General features: G+C 46.1%; 1 protein-coding gene across 2 annotated transcripts in view; it reads right to left on the bottom strand.

The window, feature by feature from the left end:
* CRYBG3 (crystallin beta-gamma domain containing 3) overlaps nucleotides 1-14,595 on the bottom strand; it is a 2,312,058-nt gene extending 2,297,463 nt beyond the window's left edge. For both annotated transcript variants that reach the window (XM_069639009.1, XM_069639010.1), the window contains exon 1: nucleotides 14,127-14,595. In XM_069639009.1, coding sequence (XP_069495110.1) covers nucleotides 14,127-14,311 — 185 coding nt within the window. In that variant the 5' untranslated portion in view covers nucleotides 14,312-14,595. The remainder of the gene's footprint in view (nucleotides 1-14,126) is intronic.
* Between the last annotated feature and the right edge of the window lie 7,230 nt (nucleotides 14,596-21,825).

Here is a 21,825-nt window from a genome sequence, read left to right as displayed (position 1 = left end):
GCAGTGGCCCCAAACGAAATGTAAATCTTGATGAAATGGTCAAAAGATTTTGCTAAAAAAAGCAAAATGTTTGAAAGCATATGACAAAATCATTTGTTCACAGCTGTATTGCTTTCTAGGAAAAGGACAAACAAATGTACACTTTAGAGTGAACACTTACATTAAAATGGGTCAATGGTAGAAAAAAAACGTTGTAAGCATGCTGGGGGTGCGTAATCCCCAGTGTCCTCCTTTTCCTTTTCCCCTGTCTGCATTGCTTTACCTATTTCATATCGAACACAAGCCAACCATGTTTCTGGTTATTTTATTGCTATTTGTTCGGTTTCGTAAATATGTTTTATTTACAAATGTAACTTTTTAAAATGGAGGTGGGAAGCCACAGATTTCATTGGAAGAGCTGAGCCACGAGGCTTCGCTTGACTCAAAGAGCAAAATGCGTACTGATTGAGCAAAATATGCCTATCTTGCTGTCTGCCTCTGCATCCTCAAACAGAAAACCTATACCCGCGCCTCTGCCTCCTCAACCCCTCACAACAACCCCCCAATAAGTGCCCTCTTCCTCCATACCCCCACAACAGGTGTAGGGCCCTGCTGGGAAGATAGACCAGTTGTTCCCCAACTTTCCTGTTTGAGAAGCATGTGTGTTAGGAAACGACTGTTGTATCTGCCCAGCAGGGCCCGACACAACAAATCACACACCCAGGACACTTCACTTACCTTAGGTAGCAGTCGAGTATTCTCCGTCTCTCTCCCTCCTCAATAATCAAACGCTGTCAGTCACGTAGCATGCAGACAGCCTGCAGACATATTTTTATATGCTGCATGATGCAACTGAAGACAGTGCTGTGCAGAAACACAGTGCATTGCACTGTGCAGGACACAACAAACACTTACATATTCTGGGGGATAAATGCCATTATATCCCCCCACTTAAAAATGTGGGGGGGAGGATTTGTCCCCCTATGTCCTACGCCCATGACAATCAATCTTCTCTTCCAATTGTTCACAACATTTACTTCAACGGCTCAGACCAGTTGTGTTTGAAAATGGTCGTCCTTCAAAGAAATGTCACAGATAATCCTTACAGCATTTACAATGTTTCAGGTATAAGGAAAGAATCGGACTACTGTTTAGGAATGGTCAAATTTACTATAAACATCCAAGAAGATCTTCAAGAATTCATAATATACTAGTACAAGTACGCAAAACCAAAAAACATCCCTATGAATGCAATCTTACAGCTTTCATACATGTGGAACATACATGCACTCTCTGCAACCCTGTTTCACAAGAGCACATCCCCAATGAATGATTTGTATATGTATCCATACCAAATTGTGAATCCATTCCATGTCACCAGCTTCTGCAGAATGCAAATCATAACATATTATGCCCTTTTTGCAATTCAGACAATCGTTCCAGCATACAAATAAACTCACATAGCTAATATGTTATACTAATGCTCTGAGGAACAATGCAGATGTACTGCAATGCAGCCGGTCAAGTGGCACAGCGAGTAGAGCGCTCGCTTTGACATCAGTGCAGAGCCTGCGAACGCAGGTTCGAATCCCGGCAGCGCCAAACTCAGCGTTTCATCCTTCCGAGGTCGATAAATGAGCACCACACACCGTGGGTAATAATAAGCAGCGCTCAGATACCTGAGGGTTCGTAGCGCTATATAAATGCCAAATTATTATTATTATTATTATTATTACTAAAATGACCTGTAGACTCACTAGCTTTAGACACGGCCAAGTCAGAAAACCTTAACAACAGTAGCCATAATATACCACACTGGTGCCACAACCACTTCAGGACACTATACTGCATTTGTCAAAAAAAGAAGTGGTTGGTTTGAATGTAACAACACCTCTGTTACTCCAAAACATAGGATACCAGTAACAAATGCCTGCTTAATATTCCTTCAACCCTAATGTACCCATTGAAGTGCATCACAATGAACAGTTAGAATACACCAACAGGTATATAACTACTTCAAAAATACCCTTCAAACAAACATACTATCACACTTACACTCACATAATTGTAATAGAGTTTATAAAATCATGTATGGATTTTCTTTCCCAATGATTATTTAATGTCAATACAACAACACTGTATGATACACTTATGTTGTACCAAACATAGTACATAGAATGTACTGTTAATGAGGGTCAAAAAAGTAAATGTGTATGTAAAATTGTATGAAATTACAGATTTTAAACTATCCCGCTTAACAAAGTATACTGTTTTTTATCCACAGAAAAAGAACCAGATTCCAGCGTTGTTACTGTATGCAATTAAGTAACTATACCAAGTATAAAGAAATACATATTCCAAAAGCACTATCCCCAATTGTACTAGAATCATAAATACAATATACAGTTCAATATCATTCAACCGTATTACACTTTATAATCCCACTATATTACCTATAGCTACTGACAATGGGCAGATTCACGGCCATGCCCCCAAAACTCTGGCCGTTGGCTACAACCACAATAGAATTAAACCATATAACAAGTACGTACAATACACCTTCAAATAACAAAACTCACCCTGAACCCGCTGCAATTGAAATGTTGTCCACGGACACCAAAATTGACAGCAGACTCAGTGGCATCTGAAAACCACTTTTTCACTTAAAAAGCTCCATATCATCTTTATTCCACCGCCACCCGCCCCCCCCCCCCTTTCCAGCCCCTCTTTCGGCCAACCAAATAACCCCAAATGTGTTTTCCAGACTTTTTCCCCACCACGCTATCCGCAGACGGATGGCCACGGAGCCAACATATGCAGCACCTCACGCTTTTCACCATCCAATCAGTGGGCGCGTCTGATGTCCGCAGACGTTACAGCAGTCTCAGATTGGTCCGGGGGGGATGTCCGCGGACAAAACAGGGAAGCGAGTTCGCAGACCAGACCCAGATTTCACCAATTTCTTTTGATGAACATTTTGGCCGTTTTAAAAAAAACTGCTGGATGGATTTACACCAATCCTTGCCCACCGTATTGCCACTCTCTGCCCCAACTTTCAGTGCTATGCAGATGACACCAAGCTCATTTTCAGGCTACCCTCAGCCTCCTCCTCGCCTTCCCTCATCACTGACTGTCTGTTTGCTATCCAGGAGTGGTGTGCCGCCAATGACCTCTGCCTTAATGCCAGTAAGACTGAGATTCTCCTCATCAGCACACCAGCTCCATCCTTCCCTGTAGCTCTCTGAGCTGCCTATCTTGGCCCTCTTCCTGCTCCCACCTGCAAGGCTAAAAATCTCGGACTCCTCACTCTCTTTCTCTCCTCACATCTCAGACGTCTCTAAGAAGTCACACTACCAGCTGCACTTCCTCAGAGGTATTCTTCCCTTCCTCTCCTTCCCCCAGAAGCTCACTGTCTCCAGAGCTCTGGTTCTCTCCAAGATGGACTATTGCAACAGATTCTTTCTAAATCTGCCCGCTTCTACTCTCTGCCATCTGCAACTTATCCAAAACAGGACTGCGAGACTTGTCCTTGGCCTCAGGTCCAGGGATTGTATCTCTCCAGGACTGAAATCTCTGCACTGGCTCCCAGTGACTGGGAGGATTAAGTTCAAAATGCTCTGCATCATCCACAAGGCCTTCTGGGGCCTGGGTCCTCAATACCTTCAACTCTCTCTTCCTAAATATCTTCCTTCTCGAACTCTTCACTCATCTGCCTCCAACTCCCTCAGGGTAGTCATTTCTCCAAGCAACGAGTTGGTGGTAGATCGCTTTCTTTGGCTGGTACCGCCCTCTGGAACAGCCTCCCTCCCCTCTAAACTTGAGGAGAACCATCTCCGGTTCCGGAAGCACCTCAAAACCTTACCCTTTGCTTCTGCCTTTTCTCCTCCTCTCCTCTGCTGACCTCCTGGCTGAAACCTGAATTACACTGGCTACCTGGACACCCTCTGATCTCGGGCCCAGATCCCTCCCCTGCCAGAGTCTCACACTTGCACTGCCCCCCTGGGAACCACCACACTTGGGGACTGTTTCTGTATCCCTACAGTCCCCCTGCCTATAGTCTGCACTTACCCTTGCACTTGCCTCGTGCTGGCCACTACTAACTTATTGTTATCATCTTGTACTGCACTTGCCACATGCTGGCTGTTTCTTACTTATTGTTATCTTCTTGTATTGCACTGTTCCCCCCTCCCCACTTCCCACACACTTGCGCGATCTGAATGACACCAGGCCTAGTATGATCGTTGTTTGTCCTCCCTTTGTTCCCCTCCCTTGCCTCGTCGCGCCTTGAAGCACTTGTGCATAGGCGTGTTATAAATGCCATATCATATCATATCAAATTTACAAAAACATGCTTTCGGGACTAATCCGCCGATCCTGCTGCAAATTTGGTGAAAATCTGCCCAGCGGTTTGGCCTGTAGACATAAGCAAATTTGCATTTCCATTGCACCTATGAGGATTTCCATACATTTTGGGACCCCACTATAACTTTGCCCCAGCCTTGATGAAACGGTTGTATACGAATTGTTCGTTTTACAACTGTTCGAATGACAATTGACCTTTTCACAATTGACCAAATTGTGAAGGTCAATTGTACCATATATGTGGGGGGGGAAACCCCCCCACAACCCCCCACCCAACGCCAAACCCCCCGAACACCCCTATATATATATATATTACCAAACCGATATAGATATATATATTCGGTCAATTGTGAAAAGGTCAATTGTGACCCTTTAAATTCGGTCAATTGTTAATTCGAACAATTGTAAACAAACAATTTGGGTAATACCGATGAAACCGCACCAAACTTCGTAGAATCATTCCGAGGGGGGCCATGTACTTTTGTTTTGCAGTTTGGTGAGGAATCATGAGGGAGGGAAAAAAAGTTCTCTTTCTAGGAGTTGAGCAACTTAACAATAACTACAGGCCCCTGTAATAAATATATATATATATATATATATATATATATATATATATATATATATACACACACACACACACACACACACACACACACACAATTAATGATTGAGGAAGTAACGTGTATACAATGAATACACATTTTTTATAAGAACAGAAATATTTGTATCTCTTGTATAGGTAATCTATTTTGTATATATAAAATACATAAAAGCGTATTCATGGCTATAAATATACACACAAAATTATTATTTATTTTAAATCTGATCATATGGCCCATTTTCCACAGCATAATTTAGGAACTCGATGTCTGTCTCACGTCAAAAGGAGGATTCTCCTCCATTCAGAAGGGAGCAGAAGACATCTGTTTGCAGCACGTCCCCAAAGCTGATTGATGCTTTGTTGGTTACTGTTATTAAGCGCTAAGAACCTACCTCACTGTGGTGCTGTGCAGTTAATAGAAAATACCAGCAACTGACGTTCCAGGTCGTTCTAGAGCGATATAACGGAGCCACATGACAGTCTATTTGTATAGCAAAAACAGACAATGTGGATCAATGGTGTATGTTGTTGACTGAACAATTAAGAGACAAGCTTCTTAAAAGGATATTTTGTCCGCACCCATTGTCGAAAATCTCTAAAAAACAACTGTTGACCGCTAACTCCGTGTTAGGATGCCATGGTAATGTGTTTAGCTAAGAAACAAAAAGGAGATTGTTACACTTAAAAGGAGTGGCCGTCAAATGAAGGACCAAGGTTGGATGGTTTAATGTTAGCAATCCTGACCTCTGGTACGCCCCAGGAGATTAGGTTGGGTTTGCACGCCTCTCTCTCACTCATTGTTTCGAAGAACACAAAACACTCGACTCATCAGTCCGTTGGCTCGCGCCAGAATGATGACTTCCGGGCGAGTTGCTTTATTCCGACCGTTGTCACCTGGCGCGGGTCTCCCCTGGCTCATGTGATTGGGGCCAGCCCACATACACCACATTCCTCCCAAACTTAGAATACTTGACAAAACATAACATTCTCAAATGTCTCTTACTGGTTCTTTTGTGCTCCCTTCTGCCCCTCTGGTTCTCCTACCACGGGCCTTGGTGGTAGATCCCTTGCAGGACATATCCTTTTAACAGGGGCGAGGGCTGTGGCCTCTCTCGAAGTGGATATCTCGAATGTGTTCTCTCTGGTGGCTTGGTCGCGGTGAGGCCGGCGGTGGAGGGGTCTTGCGCTCGGGTATGTGGCGGCTGAGTTCACTTGCCGGGATGCATGTCCGTTTGCCCTCGTTGGCATCTCAAAGTCTGTCGGAGGATCTTCGCTCGGTGTTCCGGCAATTGGTTGTTCCCTCCTGGGCGCGCTTGTTATGGGTTTGGGAGTTGTTAGCCTCCTCGAGGACTGGCATGGCCCACAGGTTTTCACCAGTTCAGTCACACTGTTCTGTATCCATGGCATCCACATCCTTGATTTCAGGTATGCCTGGATCTTCACAATGACTTGGTGGCATCTGTGCGCCAGTTGCAGGGCTTGCTCTTCCAGTGTCCCGGGTAGGACAATTCGGTGTCCCTTCAGTACAATGCCTTCCTCTGACACGGTGAGCTCATGACGGATGCCAAACAATGCTTTCAGCTTCTCTTGGGCTGCCGTGGTGCGGTGGGCCACAGCGGACAAGTAGTTCTTACAATCACCTGTCTGGATGGTCTAAATTGTTCGCTGCAGGCTGGCGTCCGACTTTGTTTCATCCATCTCCTGCAGCGTCAGGGCTCGCTGGCGTGCGCAAGCAATCACATGGCAGACATGTTGCTCTGTCTCAATCGCGTGTTCCTCTTCCTGCCTGGGGACGGGTCATGGGTGGCTTGACAAGTAATCAGCCGGATTGTCTGCCCCGGCTCTATAAGAGACGTCAGTGTTGAACGGCTGTAGTTGGAGCATCAATTTTTCTAACCGCATTGGCGGGTGTGGTGCTGAGCCCTTAAATCAGTATCAGCGGTTTGTGGTCCATGAATACCTTTGCTGGTGGCTCTAGGAGATATACTCTAAATTGACGGCAGCCCCAAAGGATTGCCAGTGCTTCCTTCTCAATGTGGGCATAGTTTTGTTCGGTCTTGGTTAGCGGCCGGCTGGCGAAAGCAACAGGGTATACAATGCCTTCCTTGTCTACCTGGGCGAGTACCGCTCCTAACCCCACCGGGCTAGCATCCACCAGGAGTTCCAGGGCTCCATCAGTGTCAAAAAATGCCATTTTTGTGGTGCTATATAGTGAATCCTTTATGCCTTGGAATGCACGTTGGCGTTGTTCCGTCCATTCCCATTGTTTATATCTTTCTTCGTGAGCTCTCTCAGCGGTGCTACGATAGTGGCCAGGTCAGGGATAAATCTGGCGCAATAGGTAGCCATGCCCATGAAACTCCTCAACTCCGACGCTAACGTAGGGGCCTTCGTTCCTTTGATATCACAGACCTTGGCTGAGTAATCACGACACCCCGTTGGAGTTGAACACATAGCCAACGAAGTTCAATTCACTGTTGTTGAATTCGCATTTCTCTGTGTGCAGGCACGGTGAGACCAGATTTCTCTAGGCACTGGAGGACTGTGGCTAGTTGCTCATTGTGTTCACTTGTTGTGGTGCTATATACTAAATGTCATCACTAATGTTGGTGGTTCCAGCGAGGCCATGGAGTACCCTTCTGATCTCGTTCTGAAAAACCTCAGCCGCTGAGGAAATACCAAAGTTCAGCCTTTTGTATCTCCGAAGACCTAGGTGCGATGAAAACGTAGTTATGTACCTGTATTTTCTCGTGAGGTGTAGTTGGTGATAGCCTGACCTTAGGTTGAATTTGCTGAAGACTTTGGCCCCCCGCTAGGTCCACGATCAACTCATCGACTGTAGGGGTGACATGGTGCTCCCGACCGATAGCTACGTTGGGTAGCCTCATGTCGATGCATATCCTTACTGTGTTAGGTTGCCGTGGTTTCTGGGCGACAACCATTGGCGATACCCATTGAGTGGGGCCAGATGTTTCCTCGATTATCCCTGGTTTCTCCAGCTCTTTCTCAACGGCTTACCGCATATGAAAGGGGACTCGGCGGTGCCTCACTGCCTTGGGCTCGATCGTTGGATCGATCAGTAGTTTGATTGTTCGTCCATGGAGGCATTCTATACCTTGAAATACTTTGTGGTGTTTTGCTCTGAGGTTGTCCATTTCTGGTGGTTTAAGGCTGAAGGCAAAATGCACCAGCTGCAGTCTCTCTGCGGTGCGGCTGCTTAGCAGAGTTTCTAGTCCTGCATCCACTACGTATATCCCGGCACAGCATGTGGTCCCATTATATGCAAGATCCGATCGGAACAACCCTGCTACTGGTAGAGGCTTCTTGCACCCATACACAAAGAGTCTTTCGTTTGTCCTTGACCGTCTGCTTCAGGTCTAACGTGTTCTAGGTGTGGATGGGCATGACGTTCATCGTGGGGTTCCCGTCGACAGGATGGTGCATGATGGCTGCTTGTGTTCTCTCTTACGATTGTGTTTTGACTTGTTAGGTTTTATGGCAGAGATCAAGTGAACTCGGTGTTCCCTTCTTTTGGTCTTCTTCCGTCTTTCCTTTTCGCGTCTGTCGGGGGGGGGGGGCGTACCTTCGTCCGAGGATTCATCTGTGTCGCTGCTACCAGGCGATCTTTGGGCAGTGGCGACCGCTCTGGCTTTTCCTCTTCCCCTTTGTTGCCGGTTGGAGGTGTATTGTCGCCCGGATCCCTTGGGGTGTTGGGTTCAGGCACACCGCTGCAAAGTGATTCAGTCTTTTGCACTTCCGGTATGTTACTCCTAAAGCCGGACACGGTTCTCCTCTGTGCGAGGGACCTCCACACCACTTGCATTTGTCACCTCGTCCTGATGGGGGTCCCGATCTCATGCTGTTGGGGTGCCTTTCTGCTTGCCGACCTCGGACTGCTGCTACTTCTTTCTCTTCTTGCGTGTTGTCAAGGGACAGACGCTGCATTGCTGCTTCCATGACTGCTACTTGATCATCTGTGCGCTCTCAGAGTCCTCCCATAGCTAGAATGCGGTCCAGCGGTGTAAAGGAGGTCCCAGATATGGCCTGCACTCCAGCCACCCATTTTGAAATACCAGGAACATACTCGCCGAGATATGTGACGTATGAGGAGCAAATAAACCAACAGAGAACCACACTGGGACTCCGCCCAGTGCCCATCAGAAGAGCAATACCTGTTGAAGTGCCAATAACCAGACAACCATGGGCAGTACGGTATCCATTGAGACAACCGTACCAGCAGCTGACACGAAATGAAGGCTACTTGCAACCTGTCCCAGAAGAGACCGAAAGGGCTGTAATCGAAGACGAATGATGACAAGGGCACGGACAGACGTTCAGATGAACGAAACGACAATCAAAAGATGACATGCAAAGACGAAATGGAAGGAATAATGATTTAATGGACTTAAAGGAGAAACAATGTTGAAATATAAAGAAACATAAATGTAAAGCAGGATGAAAGTATTCAACCAGCTAACGCCTCTACATAAGCTTGTAACGCAAGAAGCTAAGAAAACAGTACTGCTTGCTATGCTTAATAGAAGAATAGAGCGGCAAGCGCCATCTATACATCTACCTCAAAGAAGCACATTATACAAGTGCAAATCCATTTTTCAAAAGCAGAATTAACCCAGGTTGGTAGGGGTCAAACAAGCCAGGATTCATACCAGCACAAAGCCAGACGAAAGAGCAGAATCGAAACTTAGCAAGAAGCAGCTCATGTCTGGGAATTCAAGGTCACCCAAGAAAGGGAGGAGAGCGGCAACTTCAAAGAATCAAAACTTAAGAGCACAGCAGCCTGACAGTGAAGGTCGAGATAAGGAGGCCCAAGCAGGTGGCAAGGCTAAAGGAAGAATCAAATACGCAAATAGAGGGAAAATGAAGCAGATTCACGGTGTACTGACACGTGACCAGCCAAGCGCGAAGAGGTACCAACGTCTGATGTCATCCAAACCCAGAGGATGCCAACTAATTGACACATTGCCTCCCTTCCATCAATCAGTAATTTAGGGCTGAGTGAATCTTGGGGCATACCGCACCTGGGTGATCATTCTGCATGCTGCAAATTAAAGTGGAGATTTATGCCTAGGGGTGTAACTCATCCAATCACAATGGACCAAATAATCTAGGGTCCTATAGCTAGTAGAACCAATAAGACGTCGTACTTTTAGTGATGTTTGATACGAATGATGTAGAGGGAGGGGCGTAGACGCCCACCCGATAAGAGTTAGCCAATCCTCACACTCTATTACCATATACAGATATAGTACCTATACTTAAGTTACCTTTTCCAACCAATAGAATTACATGACAAACTTTTGAGTATTAAACGTCAATGATGACGAGAATTTGCTATAACTATTGCTGTCTGAATGAAGAAGGGGGAGTTGAAGCGAGACGGGCGATCGCATCACTGATGATTTCCTATTATTTCCCCGTTTCTTGTACTTGTCATTAAACGGACTTCCCTTTGCCAAACCATTGAGTTGTCTTTATTGATTGGTGTTGGAGTAAGAGAATCCCGCACCCCATCCACCTCAAGGTGCAGCTATCTGGTCTTAAAGGGATGGTCTAGTAAAAATGTTTATTTCAAAAATAGATAGGCCACATTAAAAAAAAAATACTAGCATCCTCCGTTTTAAAACTTCCTATGTAAAATTTTGAGCTATTCAAGCTCAAAATTCGAAAAAGCAAGCACAGGGGCGCCGCCATTTTGTGAAATGGAGGCCCTCCTGTGCTGGCTTTTGCTTTTGCGGCACTAATGAAGGAAAAGCCAGCCAGCTGTAGTAAACAAAGTCTACCGCTGGGTGGCTTTCCCTTCATTAGTGCCGGGACTCGGAGGACGCGGACCGGAGACCAGAGCAGGAAAGCTGCAGCTGAATCTCGGTAAGTGCTATTTATTCTTTTTACAAAAAATAAGCACTAGCTGCGGTTTTTTTTCTAAGTTTTCCGGGCTGGAGGAGCCCGGAAAACTTAGAAATAAAACCGCAGCTTTAAAAACGTTGTATTTATGTTTGCGGTCGCTTTTGAAGCGACCGCAAACATAAATACAACGTTGTGTTGGAAAACGCTGCGGTTTTTCGTTCCAAGTTTCTCAGGCTCCTCCGGCTCGGAGGAGCCTGAGAAACTTGGAACGAAAAACCGCAGCGTTTTCCAACACAACCGCGTGCGTTTCTGCCTGCTGTGGCTATCACTTTGGGTCTCCGGTGCTCCCAGGAGCACCGGAGACCCAAAGTGAAAGCCACAGGAGGCAGAAACACACGCGGTTATGTTTACATGCCGCGTAGTGTTTCTACCTGCAGCTGATTTCCCATTTGGGGCTCTCGGGCTCCCCGTAGGGAGCCCGAGAGCCCCAAATGGGAAATGCTACGTTGTCTGCCTGAATCTTCTTCTCCATTTGGGGCTCTCGGGCTCGAGCCCCAAATGGAAAAGCAGATTCAGGCAGACACAACACGGTTGTGTTGGAAAACGCTGCGGTTTTAAAACCGCAGCGTTTTCCAACACAACGTTGTATTTATGTTTGCGGTCGCTTCAAAAGCGACCGCAAACATAAATACAACGTTTTTAAAGCTGCGGTTTTATTTCTAAGTTTTCCGGGCTCCTCCAGCCCGGAAAACTTAGAAAAAAAACCGCAGCTAGTGCTTATTTTTTGTAAAAAGAATAAATAGCACTTACCGAGATTCAGCTGCAGCTTTCCTGCTCTGGTCTCCGGTCCGCGTCCTCCGAGTCCCGGCACTAATGAAGGGAAAGCCACCCAGCGGTAGACTTTGTTTACTACAGCTGGCTGGCTTTTCCTTCACTAGTGCCGCAAAATCCAGCACAGGAGGGCCTCCATTTCACAAAATGGCGGCGCCCTTGTGCTTGCTTTTGAGCTTAAATATCTCAAAATTTTACATAGGAAGTTTTAAAACGGAGGATGCTAGTATTTTTTTTTTAATGTGGGCTATCTATTTTTGAAATAAAAAATTTTACTAGACCATGCCTTTAAAGTACACGAGGGTGAGCTCTGATCCCCTGGGCCCGTCAGAGGCCGCTCCACCCTCCTGTACAGCGGGATGTTTTTCTCCAAAGGGACTGTCCTTCGTAACTTTTCTGACGACAACCCATTTATGATCTGCAGACGGACTGCAAAGTCCTCGTCTGGGAACTCGCATCCAATCGCCAGTTCTCTGAGCCGTGCATGGAAGTCGTCAATAGTCTATTTTTCTCTTTGGCGGGTCATGCAAAAATGGAATCTCTCGTAGTTTGGGTTCAATTCAGGTTTGACTTTGTTATTTAACGCTGCTTTCGCTGTGCTATATTCGGCCGATGTCCCTCTGTTCGGGAGCCGATATTCGGGCGTTGATGTTCAGCAGTAGTACCGTGCGCTTTCTCCTAGCTTCGATGATGTCCCTGGCTTGTAGGTTTAGCTCGAATTGTTGGAGCCATATTCCCCATTTGAGGCCTGCTCCTGTGGTGTACGGATCAAATGGTTTCATAAAAGTTGTTTGTGTGTCTCCTGATTGTCCAATCTGAAAGTGTCTCTTCGTGTTGCGCTGCCACTGCTTGCTCTGGACGGGCTAGTTTGGGGCTAGTCATGTTGGCTCACCTTGTCGTGTTGGCGTGAGGCTGCTGATTGCCTATTGCGCCCTTTGTTGAGCGCCTTTTCTCCCCTCCTTACTATGCCTGTGAGCAGGAGGTGCTCCCACGACGTCGCTGTGACGGGTCGTCAGACGTCTTGATGTCAGTTGGATGCACCACTGTGCCCCCTTCTTGTAGGATTTGTGGCACTGATGACCCTTTGAGCACTTCCAGGCTTTCTGGTTGTGCTGGAAAAACGTTGGGCAGGCAGCAGAGCGGCACGTTTGAATGTTGGGCAGGCAGCAGAGCGGCACGTTATCATATGCATTTTTTTTTCCATTCGATGCACGTGGCTTCGAACAGCCTTGTCACCAGTGTGATGTTAGCAATCCCGACCTCCGGTAGGCCCCAGGAGGTCGGGTGGCGTTCGCACGCCTCTCCCTCACTGTTTCAGAGAACACAAAACCCTTGACTGATCAGTCCGTTGGCTCGCGCCGGAATGATACACTTCCAGGCTAGTTGCTTTATTCCGCCTGTGGTCACGTTGCGCGGGTCTCCTCTCGCTGACGTGACCGGGGCCAGCCCACATACACCACAGATGGGACCAACTGTTCAAAAACGTAACGCTTAAAAGGTCAAGAGTTAAAGGGAGTTCCTATGTAACACATAGCGAGTTAGAGCAGGATTTACTGGAAGGTAATTACCCTATTTTTAGATTGAAGCAAATATGTCAACATAAGTCAGAATACATACAAGTTTTCAAGCGTTCCCTTAGAAGTGGTCTTTGAACCACAGTACCAAAAGATGTAAAAGTATAGAATAGGTATTGAGTCAGCTGTTGATATGGTAGATGAAAGTGTACGGGATTCGCTTTTGCGTTGTATTTTTTACATTGACCCCTACACCTGTAAGATGACTGATTTCTTTATCTCACTAGCCCTTTTAGGGAACGTTTACTTGCAATTTATTCAGGGGGTAGTGTGGTATCAACTACAAGTTTGCAAATGCATGCTCTGGTAATCAAACTGCTCTTGAGAGGTCACTGTTTAAAATATAAAAGGGAAGACTCTACAATAAACCAAAGAGAAAAGAAAATACAACCACCTGCCACCACTAACATTGGACATAAATATGAGCCACCTGTTGCAATGAGCTAATGCTTGGGTCCATAACACCAAATAGCTACGACTTTTAACAAGTTCGGATATTGTGCCTAGGATACAACCACAATGCACCATGTTCTCCTGCACACACGTGCACTGGTCTGGGAAACTCCTGCTTATGGGCCATTAAGAGGCGTTTATTTTTAACAGTAGTAGTTTCGTTGATATACCTCAGTTCACTTCAAACACGTTACTACAGTGTATCACGTAGTCACGCTTTTCTATCCTCCATTGTCTTGTAGTCGCCCCCTCTAGTCCGGCTTCGTCTGACTGAACATTTCTGCTGACAACTGTTTCCCATTAAAAACTTCATCACCATTTGCAAAGGAGTCCAGGGGCAGGATTTCCCACATAACAAGCAACGGCATTATACTTGAGGTGGATGTCAGCATTTACTAAGCGACGGCAACACACACACACACCACACACACACACACACACACACACACAACCCACCATACCTGTCACTTGTCTCACTGGAAGGTAAGTCCTCTCCTTGTATTTCCTGGTTAGTTTCTTTGCTAGAGTTTGATTTCTCAGCGCTGTCAAACACTTCCTTGTCTTGCGACTGGTTTCTCGAGAACAACCTTGAAAAACTCCTGGCAACCCCCTCCTGCCAGGAGCCCGCTTTCTTGTGGCCAGACATACCCGGTGTGTTTAGAAACGGCGAGGGTTCGGGACAGGACCGGCCGAGGACCCCCACCCCTCTGGCCGCCGATCACGACGCCAATCTGCTGAAGGGAGGCGTAAAGTGCACAGCTGCAGCCTTAGGGAAACGTCCTTTAACATGTGGCCGCACTAAATCCAAGAAAGATGTGAAAAGCAGCTACAATATCCGGAGTAAAACATGACAGAGAGAACAGGGAAAGACAAGCGCTTTCTGTAGCGAAACAGACACGGCTGCTGCGTTTGCTGCTAAGATTACTTCTTGGCCCTTCCCACTGAGCAGAGAGGGGAGGGGCAGTTAGATGAAGCAAGGGCTTGGTCTACTGTACAGTGTGCGTTTGAAGCTTTCTACCGACAGCTTCCTGTTTCTTAAGTTATTGCCAACACGCGTTTAAGGCCAGTTGAAGCACACCATTTATTTCCAGCATTATCTGCCTGGTTGGAAATATTGGATTGTCAAATATGTTTTTTGATTAAATGGCTTCGGGGAAAGTGGATGTCTGTGTTAATACATGCGCAGCATCTGGTTTGCATTATGTGGTGTATACATTGCACCGAGCATGAATTAGCCAAGTTAATGTGTTCACAAAACGTATTTGCGTGTGTTTATTGCCAGTTATCCTGTAACGGTTTCTTTAACTTTTGTACAACTAAGAAAGAGTTCTGTTATCAAAGCACTCTTACCTCACTAATGCTCTGATTACTTACTGGTTATCTCTCTCACAACTAGTCGTTCTTTTGCTCATCACAGTTATTGCTCATGGAGGCAGTATGCCTTCTCGCAGCCTTTCTTTAAAAATGTGCCCTTTTTATTATTGATTTTTGTTAGGCAGCCCTTCCCCTCCCTGGGACTATAAAGAGCCAGACCTACCGACACTCCTACTATCATGGCAAAGGAGTTGAGCAATCAATAGCTACAGGGGGAAGGGGTGGATATCGGCACTGCGATGAGGAAGTGAGATACCAAGTGTAATGAAGATTATGGTAAGTAATCAGTACAGTACCACCACATCCTTCCTTGTCCCATTCCTTACACATGAAGTGTACCAAAGACAGAAACCAGCCACTTATATCAATAGACTGACACCCAGATGTTGCTGTCACAGAGCACTCATACACTTAGCAATGTCAGCGTAGGGGAAATCAAGAAAGCGAAGCCTAAATAATGTACCAACAAAGCAGTGACCCCCTTTCCCTCCCCGAGCCTGGGTAAGGAGCAGAAGGCTGATTTGCATAAACATGCTGTAGGTGGTCCCTGTAGCACATGTAGCCGCCCCGAAGATATCGGTAGAGGACGGAACCAACACTTGTAAGACCCACTGACCAACCTCCTACAAAGAGGGCCGTTCGGTAGTGCAACAATCAAGAAACATCATAGCTGATATGCCAGCAGTGAAAGGGAGGAGGTCTCTAGGGCCCTGTTGAAAACCTCCTAGGGGATGAGAAAGCTGTAGGTAGATACAAATCAAGGTGTTTCATCCATGATATGTGATGTTAGCAGCCTTACATCCAGGGATGGCAAGAATCCCCCTACATCCTTCACATGCCCACCCAGGGTGCCTTGTATGTCAGACGTTGCCCATTGGGTTATAAAGCAATGTCCTACTGTTGAAAGGTGCGAGTTCTGGAGCCTGCAGGCAGTGGCAGGAGAGAAAACCGGACACACTAAAGAACAAAGCTGTGCCAGCGCGAAGATAACCCAGAGAAACCAAGCCCTACTGGATTAGATGCCGTGAAGAACTCTGAGAATGAGCGGGAGGGAGGTAGTCTATGGATCCATCTCACTAGTCATTGGTTAGAAAGGGCATCAGTCACCCAATTTCCATACCCCAGGGAGTCTTGCACATGATTGAGGGATTCAGGCTGTAGTCACAGTGGGAAAATGCCTGTCTTTAGGAAGCTGAAATTGAATGGGCTGGTTATAGAGCCAAATGCCTGAGACGTCAGACAGATCTTGGTAAGACCAAACACTGTGGTGTGTGCTACACCTTTGATGTGGCATGCTTCTGGATAAAGCAGGTACCTCTCTGTGCACGTATCCTTATATAGGCCAGTAGAGCCTGGTGTGCTAGAATCAGGGAGAATATCTATTGGCATGGCATATTACTTCCTGTGGCGCTATAACTAGAAGTCCTGGGGTTGTTTCAGTGCCCTCTTGATTCATAGAGAAAGATAAAAAGGAGAGCAGACACAAGTGGTTTTAGGAGTCTAGGAAATAATCTTCTCATACATTGCTATTTTTTCATTTTTTTAGTTCTATATTTGCAGAGCAAAGTGAAGGAATGTGTAGGTCCTTCACGGTTGTAGCTAGGGTCTCATGTTCACCTCTCCACAGCATTTCAACTCCTTTGAGGCAATTAATTTTCTTGATCCAGCATGGGCCTTATGGCCTTACAGGTAACTTAAATTGGTCATGGTTTTCCACCCTCCATGATGGTTTAAGTTCTCAGCTCGGACTGAGCTCTTGGGTCCTTCCTTCCTATTGGTTCTCTGGTGGCTCTTGCCCCCTTTTCGGGGCCTTAAATTCAGGATCACTGCTAACCGTTACCGAGTGTTCGTATTTCTCTTAGTTTTCTGATACCCACTCATGGGAACTTTGATTCCGGTTCACCCCTCCTGGTTGTTTCTATTGCTCTCAGGTATCTGGAACCCCCTTGAGGGGTCTTTTTCCAAGTTCACCCTTCCAGTGTTTCAATCCCTCTCAGGTATCTGGTAGACTGATATGGGCCCTCAGACTCTTCAACCTGTCTTGTCTTGTCCTCACCCCCTCAAAGTGTACCTCAGAGCTTTGCTGCCTACCTCCCTCTACTCTGGGTTAACTGCGTGCCTACTCTCCAATGGCATTCATTGTCAGGTATGGGGGCTGCTGCGGTAACTGTAGAACCATGCTTTCCAGGTCATCAGATCTGCCATAGCAGTCCTTTGCTCGGACATTGCGAGTCGTGCATGCAGGTGGGCCGCGTCTGCGGTGCTCCGGTCTTTCTCCTCTAGAGACCAGGGTGACTTGGGCTCTCTGCATGTCTGGACCCGACAGAGTTCTATAGGCTTTAGGATTCCTCCGCCCACCACGTATTCGATGCAGTTTTGCCTCCAGTCTGATTTGGCTCAGCGCTACAGTGCAGGTTTCTCCTATGCACAGTCTTGCTCAGACTGAGCCTCCTGTAGCAGCTGGATCCCTCCCAGTAGCTGTCTCTCTTTCCAAAGGTAAGGATCTCAAATCCTTCAATGTTTCTCTCTGCACAAGAGGCGCAGGTCCATTGATGCCTAGATTCTGGCGGCTGGTGGGGTCAGCAGCCAAACCAAGCACATTATTAGCGTGTTCAGCCCCCATGTATCCAACAAACAATCGGGACTATTGGGTTAAGGGAGATGTTACAGATTTTCAATCTGGGGCTTCCTTGTCCCCTAAGGGAGGAGGGTCATCCCCAGTGAGATCCCACTTGCCCAGTTTCCTAGGGAGTGTGTTGCATAGCTTGCTCACCTCCCTGGTACCAAAGGGGGTGGCTCCCCCTTGAGGAGAAGGGGGAATTCCCTGGATTCTTATCTTAATTCACACAGCTGTAACAAAAACAAAGCATTTATGTTTTGAATATGAAAACATGCTGTGCACCTAGTTGTGAAAGATTGCATGTCTGAAAATATAAATACATTTAGTGAAAGCCCCAACTGAGAAGTGGAGGATTGACTGGGTATTGTGAACTGGGTATTGTGAAGGCACCATGAAGCAAGACACAGACAACAGATTCAAATTTCAAAACAAAATGGTTTATTAACTCAAATGTCAGGATGGTTGAAGCCCTAACTTGCCCTATGGTAAGGTGGGATTTCCCTACCTGAACAAAATTAATGAAAGTCTGAGTCAGAAAAGGACTCCCTGCTGGTCTCCCCCACACAGGCCCTGTTGGTCTCCATGTAGCTTGTTTCCTCCTTTTGGGAGGATAGCTCAGCGGCAACGTGCTGGCCTTGGAAGCAAGGCGACACACAGCAACACAGTTTTGATCCCTGGGTCCACGCTTAGAAACCTCTGGGCATTAGGCACGTTATAAATAAACTATCATATTATATCATACACCTGCAACCACTTGACAGGTTGCAGGTGTGAGTTTTCAATTAGCATTGCCTGACTACAATTAGAGAGACATGCCTGACTTTGGTAGTGCTCTACAGGCATCTTCCTCGTCTCAGTACTAGAGTGGTGAAATAACCTGTTGGTGTTCATTACTCCTAGTCGCCTCTTCCTCGTCCCAGTACTGCAGTATGTTGAATAGGGAAATTTGAGGGGAGTTGTTTTACAGTAGCCCATAAAGGCCGGTGGAGGGTTAGATTGGTGTTCAGAAGGAAAATGGGGGATGCCATGTCTCGCCTGTTGGTACCTTACTCTCAATCCCCAAGGACCCTCCACCCAGGTGATCCTCTCTCCCTTCACCCGCTGGGTCAGGATCCAAAAGCTATGGCCTTTCCCTCGCCACCTGAGAAGAGGATCCAGGGGGAGTAGGAGTGAGGATACCTTCAGGGTTCTCACAATATGCAATGTGAAATCTCTTATTTTTTTTTATTAATGCTGACAGTGTGAGTAACTAGCACCACCTAGCAGGGGAAGTGTACTTGTGATTTGAGAGTGCCTGTAATTCCTAAAATGGCTAGTACAATTTAGGTGGCACAATATCGAAGGTTACAACAAGCCTGCTATACTTTTTAATGTGGCCGTAATGTACAGACTCTTCTCAGTAAGCATTTATACCACAAATAGATCGACAGTACCTGCACTTTTCAGAACAGCTGCAGGACTGCAGTAACTCCTAGTGGGACAGTTCCTGCACTGTGCAGAAGCACTTTAATGGCATGGGGCCACCACTTGTGGGAAGTCTCAGCATTGAGGCCAAACATTAAATGGACATAGTGTATTACTACCTACTGACATATAATGAAAATTGCCATAGAGAATAGACTGGGACAAGCTTCCATTGTTCCTGGAGATTTCAGACTATTTGGTGAGCTTAATCAGGCACGTATCCTGACCTTTCTAACACTCCTGTCGCTTGCACGCAACATTGTTCCGGACGTTTCTGCCTTTCTTAGGCATTGACCTCTTTGTAAATATCCTACGTTCCACATAGGATCGTTTTTACAGATGCCAGTAGGGTTGGGATCGGGTCAGGAAAAAGTCAAGTACGCCGTGTCGTATCTTTGACTGACAGTGCTCCTTCCCGTGGCACTAGGCTCTTACAAAATATTTCTCATGTTTTAATGAGATTGCTTTAGATGTATTTTTTTAATATATAAAAAGCCGTCAGTTTCAACCCTGAAAAGATAATTTGGTAGGATAATGTGCCTGCTGCAAACACATGTGTTTAACATGTAGGTCACATGGTAGACTGCCAGTTGAGGTAATATAACCTACCACTAGCAGTACATTCAAGGGAACACCACGAATGTTTCTCAGCAGGGCTTCTTTTACATTGAAACGTAATGTTTAACTGCATGGATTAGGTGTGCTCAATGCATAATTTAAAACCTAAAATCACTAGACATTGTCCAACTAAAAGGACATGTCCCAGTGACAAGTACAACAACCATAACGAAAAGCAAAATAAGAAATCCAAAATGAAGCTCTAGAAATTAGATGTCTAAAGCTTTTCCTAAAAAACAAAAACAAATGGCTGATCTCTGCTCAATGGGTAGCTTGTTCCATTGCAAAGGGTTATGGTTCCTAAAAGAACATTTACCAAGTCTTTCTTTAACAAATGCTGGAATAGTAAATTATCTTTAGCATGTAAGTAGCTTGTGGGTGGCAGTGTATGTTGATCCCTTGGAAACCAACTCAAACAATTAGACTCGACTGCCTGGTAATCTATTGTGTGGGAAGGAAGTAAACCAGCAAAGGGCCAGCCTTTACCTTTGGCTTTCAAAAAATGGGAGAAAAAGATGTTAAGACTTGCATTCAAAGCTCCCGCAGAAGAAGCAGTGACATCAGGCAGGTATCAACCGAGTGAACTGTCTCATGAACCAGCAAAGCGGTATCCTGTGCTCAGGTCTGAAACTGGGTAAAATGAGAAGAAGCAACGTAAAGGTGCCCAGGCAGACTTGGTGCTTCTACCCCATGATTCTCTCCAACCCCCTTGATAGGGTGTGCATGATGATATTTAGCCTAAAGCTGCCCGAATTGCACGGATCATGCATTTAATGCAAAAGTACCATTATTTCTCAGCAGTCCTTCTCTACTTTTAATGGGGCAGTAGCTCTACTTCTCAGAACTGTTTTACCTTGGAGGGCATATTACCACCACTTAGCCTTAACAAAGAGCAAAAGGATCGAGTGGGCATAACGCCTACACTTTCATTTTACCCTCTTGTGGAAGTATGGCGAACAGTGCGTGGAGGGTGCATTGTGCTGGTAGATTGTCAGCGATGTTGATCTTAATTGTGCACCTTTCATTGACTGCCCTCTCTAATGCCTGACAGGTGTTTAACATTAACGTTTAGAGGTACAATCCGGTATATGAGTCTTATTTCCATATAGTATGCCATATTCAAATGCTTGTGCCAATGCAGCCTTAACATTTGTATCCTTTTCATGTGACTGGAACCACCCTTGCCGTATGATTCTTCCACAGGCACTGTCCCATTGGAAAATATATCTCAGACAGTTGAAGCAGACAGTTGCTTCAGGGATCAATGTTTAACTTGCAGATCCCAGGTTTCAATACCTGTGATATAGTTTTCTGGTTTAATAGAAATGGCTGGAGGTGGGTGAAAGAGAGGGAAGGTTTTGTGCACACTGTTTCCTGCATATAACGACAGGGGTGACTTGTTGGCCTCGTTGTTTGTTTCTTTAATGGTGAAAAAATACAATTCAATGCATTCCACCCACAATGACCATTATGGGCCTAGGGATTATCGGGCCCCAACATCCTGTCCACCCTCTCTTCCTCTACCTCCTTTTCCTCGTCCTCTACCAGTCCTGGCCCGTCTAAGGCTGTCTGTCCTCCCCCTTTCTCCTCCTTTCCCCTGTTCACCCCTGACAATGTTTCTAGACAAGTCCAATCTATGAAAGTCTCAACAAAACAGGTTCTCCCCTGCTCATCCAGAACTATCAAAAACCACATTGACACCCTTGCTCCAGCGTTGCCCGATTTCTGCAATCACTCCTTTGCCACTGGAACTTTCCCCTCCCCCTTAACGCTTAAGCACTCTCTTGTGCACTCCTTCCTCTCTGCCTATTGCCCGATCTCCATCTCTCCTTTTCTCAGCAATCTCTTGGAAAAGCTGATCATCTCCCAGCTTAATCTACATACTGAATCTGTTAGTTGCCTCCATGACCACCAGTCTGGCTTCAGAGCTGCCAAAAGCACTGAAACTGCTCTCCTGAACACTCGTGACAACTTGCTCTCCAATCTTGACTCTAATCTCCCTTCTGTCCTCATTTTCTTCGATCTATCCCCTGCTTTTGACAGGGTCAACCATGCCATCCTGCTCAATCGCCTCGCAACAACCT

Source organism: Ambystoma mexicanum, chromosome 7q, assembly GCF_040938575.1.
Source record: "Ambystoma mexicanum isolate Mex_15411 chromosome 7q, UKY_AmexF1_1, whole genome shotgun sequence".
Classification (NCBI taxonomy): domain Eukaryota; kingdom Metazoa; phylum Chordata; class Amphibia; order Caudata; family Ambystomatidae; genus Ambystoma; species Ambystoma mexicanum.
This window is presented reverse-complemented; position numbering and strand designations above follow the sequence as displayed.